General features: G+C 41.4%; 1 protein-coding gene across 3 annotated transcripts in view; it reads right to left on the bottom strand.

Moving 5' to 3' along the window:
• PIK3CG (phosphatidylinositol-4,5-bisphosphate 3-kinase catalytic subunit gamma) overlaps window positions 1-11,362 on the bottom strand; it is a 36,565-nt gene extending 25,203 nt beyond the window's left edge. Inside the window, exons 1-5 of one of the 3 annotated variants that reach the window (XM_065939684.1) lie at window positions 11,284-11,362; window positions 7,188-9,194; window positions 3,975-4,040; window positions 3,637-3,862; window positions 2,146-2,249 (exon numbers count right to left, since the gene is read on the bottom strand). In XM_065939684.1, the coding sequence (XP_065795756.1) occupies window positions 2,146-2,249; window positions 3,637-3,862; window positions 3,975-4,040; window positions 7,188-9,182 (2,391 nt within the window). In that variant the 5' untranslated portion in view covers window positions 9,183-9,194; window positions 11,284-11,362. Of the gene's footprint in view, window positions 1-2,145; window positions 2,250-3,636; window positions 3,863-3,974; window positions 4,041-7,187; window positions 9,195-10,927; window positions 11,244-11,283 lie in introns of those variants that run through there. The other 2 variants (XM_065939682.1, XM_065939683.1) reach the window with 2 other exon arrangements.
• Between the last annotated feature and the right edge of the window lie 5,648 nt (window positions 11,363-17,010).

Here is a 17,010-nt window from a genome sequence, read left to right as displayed (position 1 = left end):
CAAAGGACTCTTGTACTTTTACGTCCCCTCTAACACAGAGCAATTTTGCTGTTATTTGTTTATATATTTAGCCTCATTCTAAGAATTAATTTGAAAAAAGAGTTCTGTTGCTACCATAGTGTCTAGACGTGGTTGTTGCAAAATTAGATGCAATCTAATCCTAGGCCAAATCTAACAAGACGAAATTTAACAGCAATAAATGAAACCCTTGCACTCAGATATTATACAATGCCTTTCCCCTCCAAAAAACCTACATAACATCAAAATGAATTCAAGGTGGGAGAAAGGTGATTTGGCAGCCACTCTTCCCAAATAGAAAATCTTAGGAGTTATAGCCAAGAGTGAATTCATTATGGATCAAAAATGTGATCTTAAAAAAATAAAATTAAAAAATGTGGTCTTAAAAGAAAAAAGCAAATGATATGAAGCTGTATTACTATATCATTATTCCTACCAAGTTCTAAGGTTTCCCCAGTGGCTAAGCAGTAAAGAATCCACTTGCAATGCAAGAGATGCAGATTTGATCCCTGGGTGGGGAAGATCCCTTGGAGGAGGGCACAGAAACCCACTCCCCTATTCTTGCCAGGAAAAACCCATGGGCAGAGGAGCCTGGCAAAGAGTCAGATAGGACTGAAGTGACTGAGCATGCACCAATTTCTAACTTCAAAAGGAGAGTAGGTAGTGTGTGCTTTTGCTAAAGAGCCAGCTTACTGCTGATTGTATATAAAATTAAACATGGATTAAAGACTTAAATATGAGAAAACTTTAGGAAAAAAATTTGTCACATTGAATTAGGAGGTGTTTCTCCACTTTGGCACTACTAACATTTTGGACTGGATAATTTTTTGTTTGTGGGGGTGGGGGGAGGCTGTCCTGTGTATTGTAGGATATTTAGCAGCATCTCTGGTCTCTGCCCACTGCATGCTGGTAGCACTGTTCCAGTTGGAACAATCAAAAATGTCTCCAGACATTACCAAACATCCCTTGGTGGAGGAGGTGGGGGTTCACCCCTGGTTGAAAATCAAGATGAAGCAAATATTTCTTAGGACACAAAATGTGTAAACCAAAAAAGAAAAAATGATAAGTTGAACTTAATCAGAATTAAAATCTTCTGCTCTTTGAAATACATTAATAAGAAAATGAAAAAGTAATCCATAGACTGGGAGAAAACATTTGTAAACTATATACCTGATAAAGGATTTGTATCCAGAATATATAAGTAACTCGTAAATAAGAGTAAAAAGGTAGCCCAAATTAAAAATGAATGGAAGATATGAAAAGATGCTTCTCAAAAAAAAAATGGAGAATAAACACATGATAAGATGCTCAACATCATTAGTGAAATGAAAATAAAAATAACATTGAAGTACTACTTCATACCCATTTGAATGGCTAAAATTAAAAAGATTGATTATAACAGAAACTACATATTGTATGATTCCACTTTGTGACATTCTAGAAGGGGCAAAATTTAATGATGGAAGAGAGATCTGTTATCCAGGATGGAGTACGGAAGGAGGAAAGGACTAATCACAGAGCGATATGAAAGAATTTTTTCTACAAATTTCTATTAAAACATTCTGTCTTGATTTTGTGATGGTTCAGTCACTTAGTCATGTCTGACTCTTTGCGACCCCATGGACTGCAGCATTCCAAGCTTCACTGTCCTTCACCAACGTCCAGAGCTTACTCAAACTCATGTCCATTGAGTCGGTGATGCCATCCAACCATCTCATACTCTGTCATCGCCTTCTCCTCCTGCCTTCAATCTTTCCCAGCATGAGGGTCTTTTCTAATGACTCAGCCCTTCACATCAGGTGGCCAAATAATTGGAAGTGGTGGTGATGGTTCTGTGGTTGTGTACATTTGGCAAAGCTCACTGAACTGTAAACTTGCAACAGATACATTTTATTGTATACAAATGGTTCCTCAAGAAAACTGACTTAAAATGGATGGGAGATTGCCCAGTGCTGAGGTTTTTAGTATACAGCAGTTGAGGAACGGCTTGACAGAAGCCCATCCAGGGACTTTCCAGCTTCCCTGTCTCTCTGTAAGTGTCAGCTTTTATCCACTAAGGCCTGGTGAAGCAGGCGTAGACATTGTCAAGACATGAAGACCACAGGGAGACATCAAGACGATACCTACCACCAGTGCGCCTGCCTTCAGTCCAGGGTCATATGGAACTCTAAAGCTTTGGGGGAGATTCAAATTCTGCAGGATTTCAAGCTTTTGCTTTAGTTGGAAAATAACTGTAATTGTCAAAAGCACACAAGAGTTAAATGAGTTTAAGAAATTACCAATGTCACCTATAACATTTCCTGAAGTCACACACATTCACAACATTCTATACATTTGGTAAGGTGAAGAATAGGAGAAAAGGGAGTAGGTTTCTGTCCTTGAGGAACTAACCTTTCAGGGTGACAGGCTTACTGAGAGCAACAAACTATGCACATACATTACAAGCGGGGACAGAAATATCTGAACACATATATGCATACCCAGACAGGTACAGAAGGATGCTTTATGAATAATGCTAGGGAATTACTGTAGTTTTCTTTCCAACATGTGAAACTTTAAACTGCCATCTGATTTAGGAAACATATCTGAAGACCATAATAAATGGAATTTGGTTAGGGTTTGGTAAATTCTTTTCAAAAGAGGAAGTTAGGTTGTATGGAAATAACATGACAGCCTCAAAATTCTAAAGGCAAATATATAAATGGAAAATTACTGCCTGGGTAACAGACTGGAGGTTGGTACAAATTTTCCCCTTTCTTTCTTACAAAAAAGGTAAGATTCTTATCACCATTATTTTTAGGAGAGAGCATTATAGGTATATTGAAAAAGAATCAAAGGGAAAAATGGAAAATCAAAATATTCAAAAGCTTAAAATTGGTTGAGTATGTTAGTGAGGGTTCATTATGAGCTATAATGCTGAATCTAGGTATACAAGCATAAGAGATAATTCCTAGCTCAAGGCTCATACAGCTCAATAGACCAGAAAAATGTGTCAATAGCTTTAATTTAATGTAGCATCAACCAAAACCAATGGGAATATAGATAAAGAGTGAGTCATTTAGAATTTCTTAGAGATAAGACAACACTGGAACACAAAGGGGGTGATATATATATTTTATAAGAAACACATATATAAATATATATATATATACATCTTGCAACGTATGATGTATACATATACATATATATTAAAAAACTGAAAAAATTCTCTAATTCATTACTTTGAAAGAGTGAAGATTTGAAAATTATATGCATGTTTTGAAAGATGGGGCAGAAAGGGTAAATATTTGGAAATAACTAATCTTTGTGTGTAGGTGCACAGTTGCTCTTTAAAAATACATCTTACATCTGCATAATGCAGTTTTAATTTTTCAAAGAGTTTAACATCTATTATCAGACATTCATCATTAGAATGTAAATGTAATTTCAAAACTTATTAACTTGTAAAGGGAGAACTTGAAATTTGCTTACTGAAGAAGGATGGAAAATTTAAAAATGTATTCTTGGCTACCAGGAGGAAGGTGCGACTTGCCTTCCAGAAGGAAGAAGGATCCCAGGGATGGTATATGGAGAGAAAGGCATTTGGAAAGAGCACCAAGAAAATCGAGCCACCCGTACCTTGGGAGCTGACGTCATACTTTTCAGCAGAGAGTGATTTAATATCAATGGTGACTTTTTGTAACATGTCGATTACTTGGACTTGTTGAGTGAAGTCCCGTAGCATGGCCGTGCCACAGCCCCTCAGGTAGGCCTCCAGGATCACTGCAAACCTCTGCTGATAGTGTCTTGACTGGGCAATCTCACTTCTCAAGAACCAAAACAAGAAGTGACCAATTCTTTTGTTCTGAGGGTGGAAACAAGAAGGTTAAAATTATTATGACTAATGCTCCAGATCTATCAGTCAATTCTCGATAACCTTTTAAATGCCACGCTCTTATCAAAATGGAAGTACTTACTCTTAAACCACGCTTCAGCAGAAATCTGGCAAGGGCACTGTCATGGTATGGTTCAAATTTCACAGCCTAAGGAAAGAACACATTGGCATTTGTAGGACTGCATTCTCCATTGGTTAATCAGGAAACAGGAAATGGAGAAAAACTGGTCTCTGCCTTAGTGGGCTTGTGTGGATAGGAGGATGAGAATCTGACCAGTCACTTAAGTTCAGCCCTTTCTCTTCAATGACACTTTGGGCCAGAGTGAACCACTTGCTTAAGGACCAGGATTAGAAGCCAGAACTCTTGACTCACAATAATGTGCTCTTGATAACTTTAAAAATGAAGAGGTGAGGGCTTTTGTTCCCATAAAGGGCTTACCTGATTTTTACTGGAAGGATAGAAGAGAAAAATGGAGACAAAACTATAAAAGTGGAAGGAAAGAAAGGTTGTTGGGAAGAAAATAGACAGTGGGGATACTGTACACTTGGGGAGAAAAATATCTCTTAGATATGAAGATCCTAAAAAATTGTGTAGCTCCTCTTCTGCTCAAGATATAAGCTTGGCATCTCACTAGCAAGTCACTGAATGGCCTCCCAGGTTCTTAAAGCAACAGAGTAATCATTACTCCCTTCTACAGTTCAGAGTATACAGGTTTTTTGCCTGAAAATCTCTTGTTTTATCTGCTTCCTCAAGTTTAGCAGTGTTTAGTAGTTTTCGTATCACTTGGCTAATACGGAGATATTTACATAGGTGGCAGCCCTATGGCTGAAAAAAGAAAACAACAAATTAAAAGTAAAAAAAAAAACAAAATAGGGCCCAGGTGGGTGACTACCCCAAACTCTGCCCCTACCCCCTACCTCAACTGCTTCCCCAGGGCAACCTAGGCAATTAAAAATAAAACGTAGGGACTTCCCTGATGGTCTAGTGGTTAAGACTCTGTGCTTCCAATTCAGAGGTCATGGGTTCATCCTTAGTGGGGGAACTAAGATCCTACATGCTACTTGGCAAAACAAACAACCAACCAAAAAAAAACACCTGAAAAATAATTAAATTCTAGTGGATACATGGATATTTATTACATCATTTTCTGTACTTTTCTGCATGTCTGCAATAGATCATAATTTTAAAAGGAGTAAGACTAACAAATACTGTTTGATTATTAGAGGTGTATATATAAAGTTACAGGATAGATGGGATATATAAGCATAAAGAGAAGTTTAAAATTAAATATCTCAGGAGTATTTCCTTTATAAATAGACATGGTCTATCCTTTTCCCTAAGAAACAGGAGAAATTTCCATTCACTTTATGTTTTAGGGCCTGGGAACTTTTGGGTATTATTTCTAATCCTTACTTTGGTTTTCCAGTTTGGAAATGATCAATACTGACTTGATAATATTTCAATTATCCCCATGCTTTCAAAGATGACATACGCTCAAATTGGTGCCACTGTAACTGTAGTTAAGATCTTAATTCTGAGAATGTGGTTATTTAGCCACCAGTAGTCACTTCAGAAATGTTACTAAGTTTTTAACCCAAACGTGAGTCTTTTTGACCTTCTTTGTGTTTCACTTCTGTAAAGATGATGCAGGTCTCAACCAGGAGACCATTTTAATCAGGAATGAATGAGTCATTTGGCCACATCTGCAAATGACTACTCTTCTTCAAATTTAGGACCACAAACTCAATGTTAATATCACTGACCTCTTTTATTTACATGTTTCTAAGAAGAATACTATTCATTTTCCGAGCCTACAAAGTTCACTTGTGAAAATGACAATGTAAAATAATTCAAGTCCCAATGATGGACTTGGGACTTGAAACAAATCCCTTGCAAATTTGCCTCATATTCTTTTTGTTATGGAGAGCTAGAAAACTGAGGATACTTCAATTTTTATTAAATTCTCATTAGTGTTTAGGCTAGCCTCTGAACTCATGGGCAGAGAAAAACTTTGGTTATATTTGATTAGATAGAGACAAAGGCCAACTTTGTTTCAAGTATCTGAGTAATGGGAAGGTGAAGATTCAAAGTTTAGAATATCCAAAATTTGCATCGGAAAACTCCAGAAACTGCCTATAAATATAGATAATGATTAGACAGTTTGGTGTCCAACAGTTAGCCTGACAAACATCACCTACTCAGAACTGTCCTTGGCTTCTTCAATCTAAATTTAGTGTCCTCAGGACCCCTGACTATTTTCTCATAACATTTTATAACTTCTCCTCAAAGCGTTTGTCACAACATGTTATTCAGTATCTGCCTGTATGTGCTCATTTGCTGTCTGTCTCCATGAACTACAGGCTACACTAGGGCAGAGTCCAGCTGTGTTCTGATCACTGCTCTATATCCAGCAACCAGAAAAGGGGAAGCACTCGGTCTGAGTTGTTGAATTAATAAATGAACACATCTGCTCTGTAAAATAGAATTCTCTTTCAATTCCTGTCTTCCCTCTTCCTTGTCAAGCAGCACAATATATTATGAGAATGTCTATATCTATAGTGAGCAAGAGAACCGGTCCTCCTTTATTTAACTTCCTAAGGAAACCTTTGACAAATGATTTAGTCTCGCTGGACACAGGGAAAGGCATATGAAGAAGAGTAGAAGCAGAGTACCAGACCTGTCTAAAGGGAGGGACTTTCAAGGTCCCATCCAGAATTGAGATGCTACTCTATGAATTGTGACAAACATGATCAGAGGGTATGACCTTTTCCCTCTAGGACATACTATCCTGCATACATGCAGATATTGGGAAGCAATGAAAAGAGCAGACCTGTTGTCGGACCTCTGGGTTTGAATTTGTCTTTCAAAATATGTGACCTTGGGCACATTACTTAACCTCTCAGTGCCTCAGTTTCATTATACATAAAATGCAAATATTAACTGGACTGCTATCAACATTGTTGGGAGAGTTAAATGTGATAATACATGAAAAATACGTAGATCACTTGGAGCCTTGGCATAAGGGAGCATTCAATAAGTCAAGTCTATCATCAACAGAGTAAACTCTCATTCCCACTGGGCCAGTTCTCCTAAAAAAGTGGAATTATTCATGTCATCAAAATGCTGATCAGAAAGCCCTCAAAGACAGAAAAAAGTAAAAGGGAACGTTTACTGCTAAAGTAGATCTACTTTGACTGATAATTGACTCTTTGGACAACGTGCACCGGAAGATGGCTTAATATGGCGCCTGTCTGCACATGCAGATAAATTCCTTGAGATGAGTGCCTCCCCTACCTGGACCAGTTGGAGCAGGTAATGCAGAACGTCATCATCTTCCAAGCTCTCCAGTTTCTGAACTGCAATGGCTCTTACATTTTCATCCGAAAAGTTGCAGTCTAGGAGTTGCATCGTTAATCCAACATCCAAAGCACTTTGATCCCAGACCTCCCTTCTGGCTAACAATTGATATGTTTTGGCCACGATTTCTTGCTGTCCCCACTTCACTGAGCTAAAGAGCTTAGGGTATGCTTTGGGATCCTTAAGGCTTTCATATCTGAAATGCCAAAGCAGTTCTTTGTCTTCTGCAGTGAGAGGGTTAAGTGGATCAGTGGCTATGATGGCCTCCAGTTGCTTCCGAAGTTGGTTGGGCATTTCTGCTCGTACCCGGTCCCCTTCCGGGTCAGGGGTGGGTTGATGCTTAGGCAAGGCAATGGGGTGACAGTAATTGTCCAGGAGAATGGAGATGGACATTGAGTTTTCCTTGTCGGGGTTGGTGGCAGATGTGAGCTTGTCTGCATTGAAGCTCCCTTGGTCTTCCCCCTTCCCAGATAACTGCCACATGTGGAGCACGTACTCACCATGGCGCAGGAGGAATCGGTGGTCGATGAGCAGCAAGTTCACGTAGTAGAGAAGCTGAGCTTTGCCTCTGGACTCGGGACTGGGAGTCTCTGCAGAGGCCTTACCAGACAAAACCGGCGCTTTGCCACAGTAGATCTGGAGGTTGAGCAGAGCTCCTTTGGGTAAGTCTTTGATCTTGATACTGAACTCAAGCCACACATTCCAGAGCACCTCCTCCGTGAAGGGTTTGGGGCTGGTTCTTCTTTGACAAAGGACTTGCTGCCCATACTGGATGTTCGCCTCCACAAAAACCGTGAGATCTGCATTCCGGGGCAGGACGGGGATATCGATGCCCCTGATCTTGACCCTGAACTTGCGGTCACAGTCCCACAGGGACACAGTGAACACGCTCTCGTGGTCCTTCCCATGGATGGTCAGTTGCTCATGGTAGCCGGTGACTCCAGTGCAGTCATCCACCAGCGGCCACTCTTCCTTCCTCACCTCGTCCAGGGCTGGGTCCGGAGGAGTGTCAAGCACCAGGTGAATCTCTTCACCATTCTTAAGGCACTGCCGCACCCATTGGAAGTTTTTGATGGGCGTCTCGCCCACTAGGTACTCATCACGGCCGCAGACACGCAGCACGAAGTCCTCTTCATTCTGGCTCTCGGGGATATCCATCAGGGACTTTTTCTTGGCCATTTTGGTAAAGAAGCTCTGGAGGATGGTGCCCGGGGTGTCATCAGCCGAGACCTTGATGGTCTGGCTGGTGGTGCTACGGTGAATGATGATGAAGATGCAGTTGTTGGTGATCTTCTTCAGCAGGTACTCAGGGAGCGGCTTGGACGTCACCCAGGGGTGCATGGCGTAGAGCTTGGGGTCGCGGCCAGCCACCTCGGCCATGCGCGGGGTGACCAGGCGGCGGCGTGTGAACTCCAGCTCGTCGTCGTGCACATTGCTGACATCTGTGACGTCGTAGCCAATGAGGGCGGTGAGCTGGCGCTGGAAGGCCAGCGTCTCCTCCGAGGGCGCGTGCCGCTGCACCAGGTGGATCTGCCCGGGGCTCCGGTGCACCACCTTCCAGTGGTGCAGGCAGTCCAGGGTCTGCACCACCTGGTGCTTGTCGTAGATCTCGTACCACTGCCCCTTCTTCTGGTAGAGCAGGAGGAAGTGGTCGGGGCCCAGCCGGTGGTAGAAGTCGGCGGCCACGCTGGTCTCCAGCACGCGCAGCCACACCTGGGCCTTCATCTGCTCCACGTTGCCGTGGCCGGCCACATGCAGCAGCGCCGTTTCGGGGGTCTTGGTGTTGCGCTGGCTGGTGGGCAGCACGAACTCGATGGGGATGAGCTCCATGGAGGACAGGCTGGCCGCCGTGCTGCGCGGCTTCATCCTCCGGCGCCTGCGGCAGGTGTCCTCTCTCAGCACCACAGGCTGTTCATGGTTCTCCAGCTCCATGCCCTGTGTGACCTGGGAGCAGAGAGAGGAACAGAAGGCTCTTCAGAGGGAAGGCGCTTGCCTTTTATGGTGGCCCGTGAGCTGGCAAGGAGAAGGTGTAGACGAATGACAGGGACGTGTGCAGGAGGGTTGGAATAGGAGCCCAGGAATCCTGGCCCCACACTTAGAAACTGGGGGAGGAGCTGCTTAAATAATCTCTGAGCCTATCCCAGTTTCCTATCCATCAACTGGGGTTAGCAATACTTCAGAGGGTAGACAGGAGCATTATATAAGGTAATAACTTGATGAATGTGGGCCATGGGTAGATGGGGACTCACTGATTATTCTACTTCTGTTATGTTTGAAATTTTAATTTAAAAAAAGAGAGAGGTAAAGCACTGATCTAGCATGCTGTCTGATGAACTGTAATGGCTCTAAGTGGTAATTGTTTTAAGCACATTGAAACACATGGATGAGTCAAATAATCCAACTAGAGCCTCAAGTCCTAGTTTACAAGGTGCCATGTGAGATGCTGAAACAACTCCCTTTGAAAGCAGGCCTTTGGCTTATTTCCTCTGTGTTCTGTCTCACGTGTCTCCTGGGGGACTCAGACACCTTATCCAAGTTGCCTTATGATCCCTTTTCAAACTGTCTGGATCAGGTATCTACGCCCTCATCAACTTCCTGTCCTTTTTTTTTCCTCTTCATTTTTTTCCTTTCTAGTGTGGAGAGGTAGTCATTTCATTGATAAAACTCGAAAAGATCAAAATTGGTGAATCTCCTCTCAAGAACACTTGCAGACATTTGTAACTGTGAATCATGAGGTGTGTAAGTATCTTGGCTGTCATTGCTCCATTAGGGCAGTATCTCAGGGGAGGCCCCAGGGCTGTCCTCTCCAAATATGAACTTTCAGATAGTGTTACCTTTGTACCAATTCATCTCATCTGCTTCTGGAGAACCTACAGGCTAGACAGAAGGACCTGCTGTGGGACCCCTATTGACTATTTAACTTCTTTTTGCTCTAATATTTTCATCTCTATAACTAGAATTCATCAACATATTCTCAATAATTTATCCACTATTTCCACAAATAGTTAATAAGGACCTACTTTCACAAAGCATTTAAGTATAAATGTTACTTATTGCAGTGTGAAACTCTTCAAATAACAATCAAAATGCTTAAAATATTAAAATTAAAATATGAATAAGGTATTTTGATTTTACTATTTAGTAGTACCCTTTAATATTTTGATTCTTAGTCTAAAAATCAATTAGTGAAACAAAAATTAATGTTTAAGATAATATTCTTAAAGGACTAATGTTAGTGAAATATATAAGTAATTATTTATTTCCTTAAGAAACAGTGGAGCATTTGATATACACCAAAAAGAAGAGTTTGATTAAAAGGCAAGAAAGGCAAGTTTCATTAGATCCAAATTTCTGCTCAAATCTTGACTTAAATTTACTTTTAAAGTCAACAGTCCCTCTCTCAACATATTATGAAGTTACACTTACAAAATACATGAAACAAACTGTCCCAAAGAACTGTCTCTTGCAGCTTAAGCCCTTCACTATTTGGTCTTTTGCTACTTTACAGAATGACAAAGAAGAGAACTGTAAGCTGTGAATACTGGCACTAAATTGAAATAAAATAGATCCAAATTTAGGCAACATGCAAATACACAGCAATCACTTCTCCCTTCATGACATCAAACAGACTTACAAGATATGAGATGCAGAAGAAAACTGGCTGACTAAATACTCACTGCTTTCCTTCATGGTTGAGGCTGTGAAGCTTTCTCCTTTTATGAGAGAGAGTCGTTAAAAACACTGTTTAGCACGCTAATCGTGAATCATGCATTTGTAAGAACTTGAAGGCTGGCTGGCCCTCCCTCTTCCTCCCAAACAAAAACAAAAAAGGACTGATGCACCTGCAAAGCTATTGCCGGAACCTTGTGGATATCCACACACACGGGTTGGACTAGACGATGAAACAGACAGTCAGTGGCAGCATCATCAGAAGAACGACAGCAGTTCCAGATAAAAATATTCTGGCCGAGAAGGAAGTGTCACTATTCCGAGTCAGACCCAACAAAGGGCAAAAAATAGAAGGAAGCAATACCTGATAAAGCAGCAGAGGCGACGATGTTGAAGGATCATTTGTTTAATTTCTAAAAACAAAACAAATTCAAACGTACCCAGTGTGCTTCTAAACTCTTCCGCTTTTCTGGGTCTCCCTTCACATCCAGATGCAGAGGAAGTGTTGCAGTTACCAGGAAGGAAGTTTTAACCAAGTTGATTATACGTGTGATTGCTCATTTTAAAAGTGTAAGAAATGCATTTCCTGTTAAAGCACACACAGAGAACTAAGCATGAAAGTATATGTATTTTTATTCTACTGTTTTTTTTTTTTTAATTTCGAGAGTGCAAATCAATTATTACAAAATGACATAGATTCAAACCAAATATGCATTCATGAGACACACACGTGAACTATTTTCCTAGTTAGTTCTCAGTGGAGAGAAAGGCCTCCTAGCTACAGTAGCAGAGAGCCAGCCTGGTGGGAAGATTTTAAGGAGCCAAAGGAAACCCATTAGTCCTGCAAAGCCCATTCAATGAATTTTCCCTCACGGAAATGCAAATGACCCCTTGTTCATACCCTGTAACTGGGGGATGAGGGAAGAGAAACCTAGTGATCCAGAGGACTGGTTATCAAGCTGAACATTTTCAAAGACAAGGTCTGGAAGTTCATTTCCTTAGGTTGGTGAGACAGTTTTCTATTTTTCAAAACATTTAGGCTCCAAAATATCCCTGGCTCAGACTGAAAGTACAATGTGTATGTGTGCATGTGTGTGTGTGTGTCGGGGGTGGAGACGTCTTGAGAGCAGTGATTGACTGGAGACAAAATAGGCTTCTTGGTGCCACTGGATTGGGAGCTGAGTACTGCCCCAACAGCGAGAGGGTCTCTGGGAGGGGGCTCCTGATTCCCAGGGGAGTGGAGAATCCATGGAAAAGCCATCCTCAGTCACTTCTACAGAAGCTCTGTATATTCCAGTAACCTCAGTTCCTTCTAGATCCTGAAACAGTGGCTGTTCTCCTCCATTCCAGGGTTTCCTGTACCAGAGTTCATCCTTCAACCTAGGCTCTCATGGAATCCACTGAGGCCCAGGGACAACAGGTAAACATAGCCTTGGCCTCACAGGTTCCTTAGACATGGATAACTGAGAGTTTCTTTCAATTACTCTGAGATAAATGATTGTCTAATCTGTCTCCTTTCACCACAGGGCTCTTGGATCTTAGCTTTCTATAAACAGTGCTGTAATAGTTGACATCAACAGCTAAGCCATTAACTCAAGGGCTGTCTCTCAAATATCTAGAGGGATCTTATCAGCTTTCCAAAGTGTATTCCTATAAAGGAATACTCCTATAGGAGCCTGGTGGCTTTTGAAGCTTCTAAGTTAGTCTTCTTGGTTGGTTTGAGGGAGACACCAAGAAGCCACCCCACAGGAGCTGGCCAAGCTGTGATTTACCTAGAATGTGTGGAGGGGTAGGTGGGGGGAGTAGGAGTGGCAGTTTGGGGCTGGTAGGGCTGACCACAGAGGGACCATAAGCCTGGCCAACTCTGTTCCCCAGATCATTCAACAGACAGAGGAGACTCAGTCCTGACAGCCTGACACCACACACACACACACACACACACACACACACACACACACACACATGCACACGCACACACACACACACACATGCACACGCGCACGCACACGCACACACACACACACACACACACATTATTTCAGAAATGTTAGACTCTACCTCCTGAATCTTCTTGCTTCTGTAGGAACTACTCAGCTAAGTCCTATTATGCAAATATTGTCTGTTCTATGACTAAACTTGCAAATAGTTCATACTTTTTTAGTGGTTTGAGATTAAGAACCCTGCTCTTCCCCAAGTCCTAATATAGCCCCTAAAATTTGACTATATGTAGTCATTGTTTCAGGGGAGAAATAATGGCCAGTGTCTACTTCCTCCACACAGAGGAATTCTTTACTAGTTGTATCCCCAGACTTTTCAGGGTAGAACCCCCCTTGGTCTTATCACTATCCTATTTTATTAATATGTTTTTCTATTTTCTTCTTTTTTGCCCTTCTGTGAATCTCCACACAGTCAGCACTATGTTTTCCATAGAGTAGACACTATATTGTGATTGAAAAAATATAATAAAATAGTCTGACCTTATTATCATTCAGCATTATGGGAATCACTAGATCAAGCAGAATAGAAAGTAAGAACACAGTAAGATGTGCCAATGGTCAATAAATAGATGAAGAATGAATTATTTGCTTTGAGGAAGGTTCTTTAAGACAGGTTTTAGAGATATCATTTGTAGCCTAGAGAGAAAAGATATGCAGATGAAAAACCTGCAGTGTTATAGTGTAGGCCAGTGGTTTATATTTTATATTCCTTCCATAATACAAAAGTTTACTGGAGGAGGTCACTATGAGTGGGATTTCAAACATTTCAAATATGCAAGGATGTAAGGCAAGAGGAATCAGAGGGGGAAGTCTTTAAGCCAAAACGTATTTGGGTAACAGTGAACTGATCAGCTCTCTGACCTGGAGGATTTGTGAAAGACAGCAATGGGAGATATGGAAAAGACATGGGAAGACAGGCCTGTGGCTCCCAAACTGCTTTCACGTCTTAGCACACGTACACTGTAATGGTATTTGTATGGTACCTTGGGTACAGAGGACTAAATGCTTGTGTTCCCCTCCACTGCTAATTCATCTACTGAAATCCTAACCCCCAGTGTGATAGTATCAGGAGGTGGGGCCTTTGGGGGATAATTAGGTCATGAGGGTGGTACCCTTGTGAATGGAATTTGTGCCCTTATAAAGGGGACTCCAAAGAATTCTCTTGCTATTTTTCTGCCCTGTGAGGACACAATGAGAAGATAGCAGTCTGCAGACCAGAAGAGGACCTCACTAGACCCTGATCATGCAACTACCCTCATCTCCAGCACCTAACCTTCAGAACTATGAGAAATAAATTTGCTGTTTATGGCTGCCCCATCTGTGATATTTTGTTATAGCAGCCAGAACTGACTGTGACATGGGGATAAGGGAAGAGGTTCTTTAATGCATGAGACATTGTCTGTATTCCCCAGGGACCTTTGAGACACACTGATTGGGAAGTTGTTATTGGTTATTGTTCCTGGATAGGATAGCTCTCTGACTCAGATGTGTGCGTATCTCTCAACCTGACAAAGCACTGGAATCCATCTTTTCATATTTTTGTAGATCAACCTCAGATGGTTTATATAACAATATAATCAATTTAAAGTCATTTAAATCTCATCTAATAATTTACTTCACCTTCATACTTAGCTTTGTTGTCTAGGTACAAATGCTAATCTTTTAAAAAATTTATTTTAAAAGCTGTTATACAGTTTTTAACGGAGAAGGCAATGGTACCCCACTTTAGTACTCTTGCCTGTAAAATCCCATGGCTGGAGGAGCCACCATGGGGTCGCTAAGAGTCAGACACGACTGAGCAACTTCACTTTCACTTTTCACTTTCATGCATTGGAGAAGGAAATGGCAACCCACTCCAGTGTTCTTGCCTGGAGAATCCCAGGGATGGGGGAGCCTGGTGGGCTGCCGTCTATGGGGTCACACAGAGTCGGACACGATTGAAGTAACTTAGCGGCAGCGGCAGCAGCATACAGTTTTTAAAGGTTATACTCTATTTGCAGTTATTATAAAATATTGGCTAAATTCCCCATATTGTACAATACATCCTTGTATCCTGTCTTGCACCCAATAGTTTGTATCACCCACTCCCCCACCTCTGTACCCCTACCCACCCCCACTGGTAACCAGTAGTTGTTCTCTATATCTGTAAATTTGCTTCTTTTTTGTTATATGTACTAGTTTATTGTATTTTTAGATTCCACATATAAATGATACTATACAGTATTTGTCTTTCTCTGTCTGAATTAATAAATGCCAATCTTTATGAAGCTTTTTGGTCTGAATCTGCTAAAAGAGAAGCATCCTGGTAATGTCGAAGCACTAGCAACCATGAGACCTGGGTTTATTCCCACTTATTCTCTAGGCCTAATCTATGCTAATACATCTCTCTCAGTTTCCAAATCTACCAAAGAGATAGCAGCCATTCTACTGATGGGAAGTCTTTATACATTTTCAATGAAACATACACTTATATAACTACACTATACAAGATATGCATGACATTGTGTTGGATGCTATAGAGGACAGGCAATTCCAGGTGTCACACACCAATACAACGTACAAAGGAGGAGAAGACAGTGGGCTTGTGTGTGCCTTTTGCAGAGAGGAAAATGTTCCTGTCTGTTCGCCCATCTCTCCCTTAGCCAGTCACGGGGAAAGGGGATAGAATTGCATGCGTGATTTAAGGTAACCCTGCTGGATTCCTGGCTGGTAGAGAAGGGTGGACACCAGAACAAGATCTGAAGGCTCTGACATGTTGGGGAGGATAACAGAAGAGTTTGTAGCAGCCTTGAATGTCTGCATGCTATGTGGGTAGAGGGGAATCATTCCAGGATCTGAGAAAAAAAAAAAAACACAGGAAATCAGTCACAGTCAACACAACCCCAAGGATCCACAGCCAGATCCAGGGGTCTGTGGGGACCTTTCATTCTTATTATCAGAAATTGACCATTGAGGTCAGTTTTCTCAATTTTCTTGTTCAGCTCATCTTAGCAGATATAGTTTAGTCAGCCCTCTGCAAATTTCCAGAAAAGATTTTTCTGTAAATTGAGTTTTTTTTTTCTTTTTTAGTTGTGTATTCATTTTTTTAAAAAAATTTTTTTCATTTATTTTTATTAGTTGGAGGCTAATTACTTTAAAACATTGTAGTGGGTTTTGTCATACATTGACATGAATCAGCCATGGATTTACATGTATTCCCCATCCCGATCCCCCCTCCCACCTCCCTCTCCACCCGATCCCTCTGGGTCTTCCCAGTGCACCAGGCCCGAGTACTTGTCTCATGCATCCAACCTGGGCTGGTGATCTGTTTCACCCTAGATAATATACATGTTTCGATGCTGTTACCTCGAAACATCCCACCCTCGCCTTCTCCCACAGAGTCCCAAAGTCTGTTCTGTACATCTGTGTCTCTTTTTCTGTTTTGCATATAGGGTTATCATTACCATCTTTCTAAATTCCATATATATGTGTTAGTATACTGTAATGGTCTTTATCTTTCTGGCGTACTTCACTCTGTATAATGGGCTCTAGTTTCATCCATCTCATTAGAACTGATTCAAATGAATTCTTTTTAATGGCTGAGTAATATTCCATGGTGTATATGTACCACAGCTTTCTTATTCATTCGTCTGCTGATGGGCATCTAGGTTGCTTCCATGTCCTGGCTATTATAAACAGTGCTGCGATGAACATTGGGGTGCACGTGTCTCTTTCAGATCTGGTTTCCTCAGTGTGTATGTCCAGGAGTGGTATTGCTGGGTCATATGGCAGTTCTATTTCCAGTTTTTAAAGAAATCTCCACACTGTTCTCCATAGAGGCTGTACTAGTTTGCATTCCCACCAATGGTGTAAGAGGGTTCCCTTTTCTCCACACCCTCTCCAGCATTTATTGTTTGTAGACTTTTGGAGAGCAGCTATCCTGACTGGCATGTAATGGTACCTCATTGTGGTTTTGATTTGCATTTCTCTGATAATGAGTGATGTTGAACAGCTTTTCATGTGTTTGTTAGCCATCTGTATGTCTTCTTTGGAGAAATGTCTGTTTAGTTCTTTGGCCCATTTTTTGATTGGGTCATTTACTTTTCTGGAATTGA

The sequence above is a fragment of the Muntiacus reevesi genome, chromosome 6 (assembly GCF_963930625.1).
Source record: "Muntiacus reevesi chromosome 6, mMunRee1.1, whole genome shotgun sequence".
NCBI classification, from domain to species: domain Eukaryota; kingdom Metazoa; phylum Chordata; class Mammalia; order Artiodactyla; family Cervidae; genus Muntiacus; species Muntiacus reevesi.
This window is presented reverse-complemented; position numbering and strand designations above follow the sequence as displayed.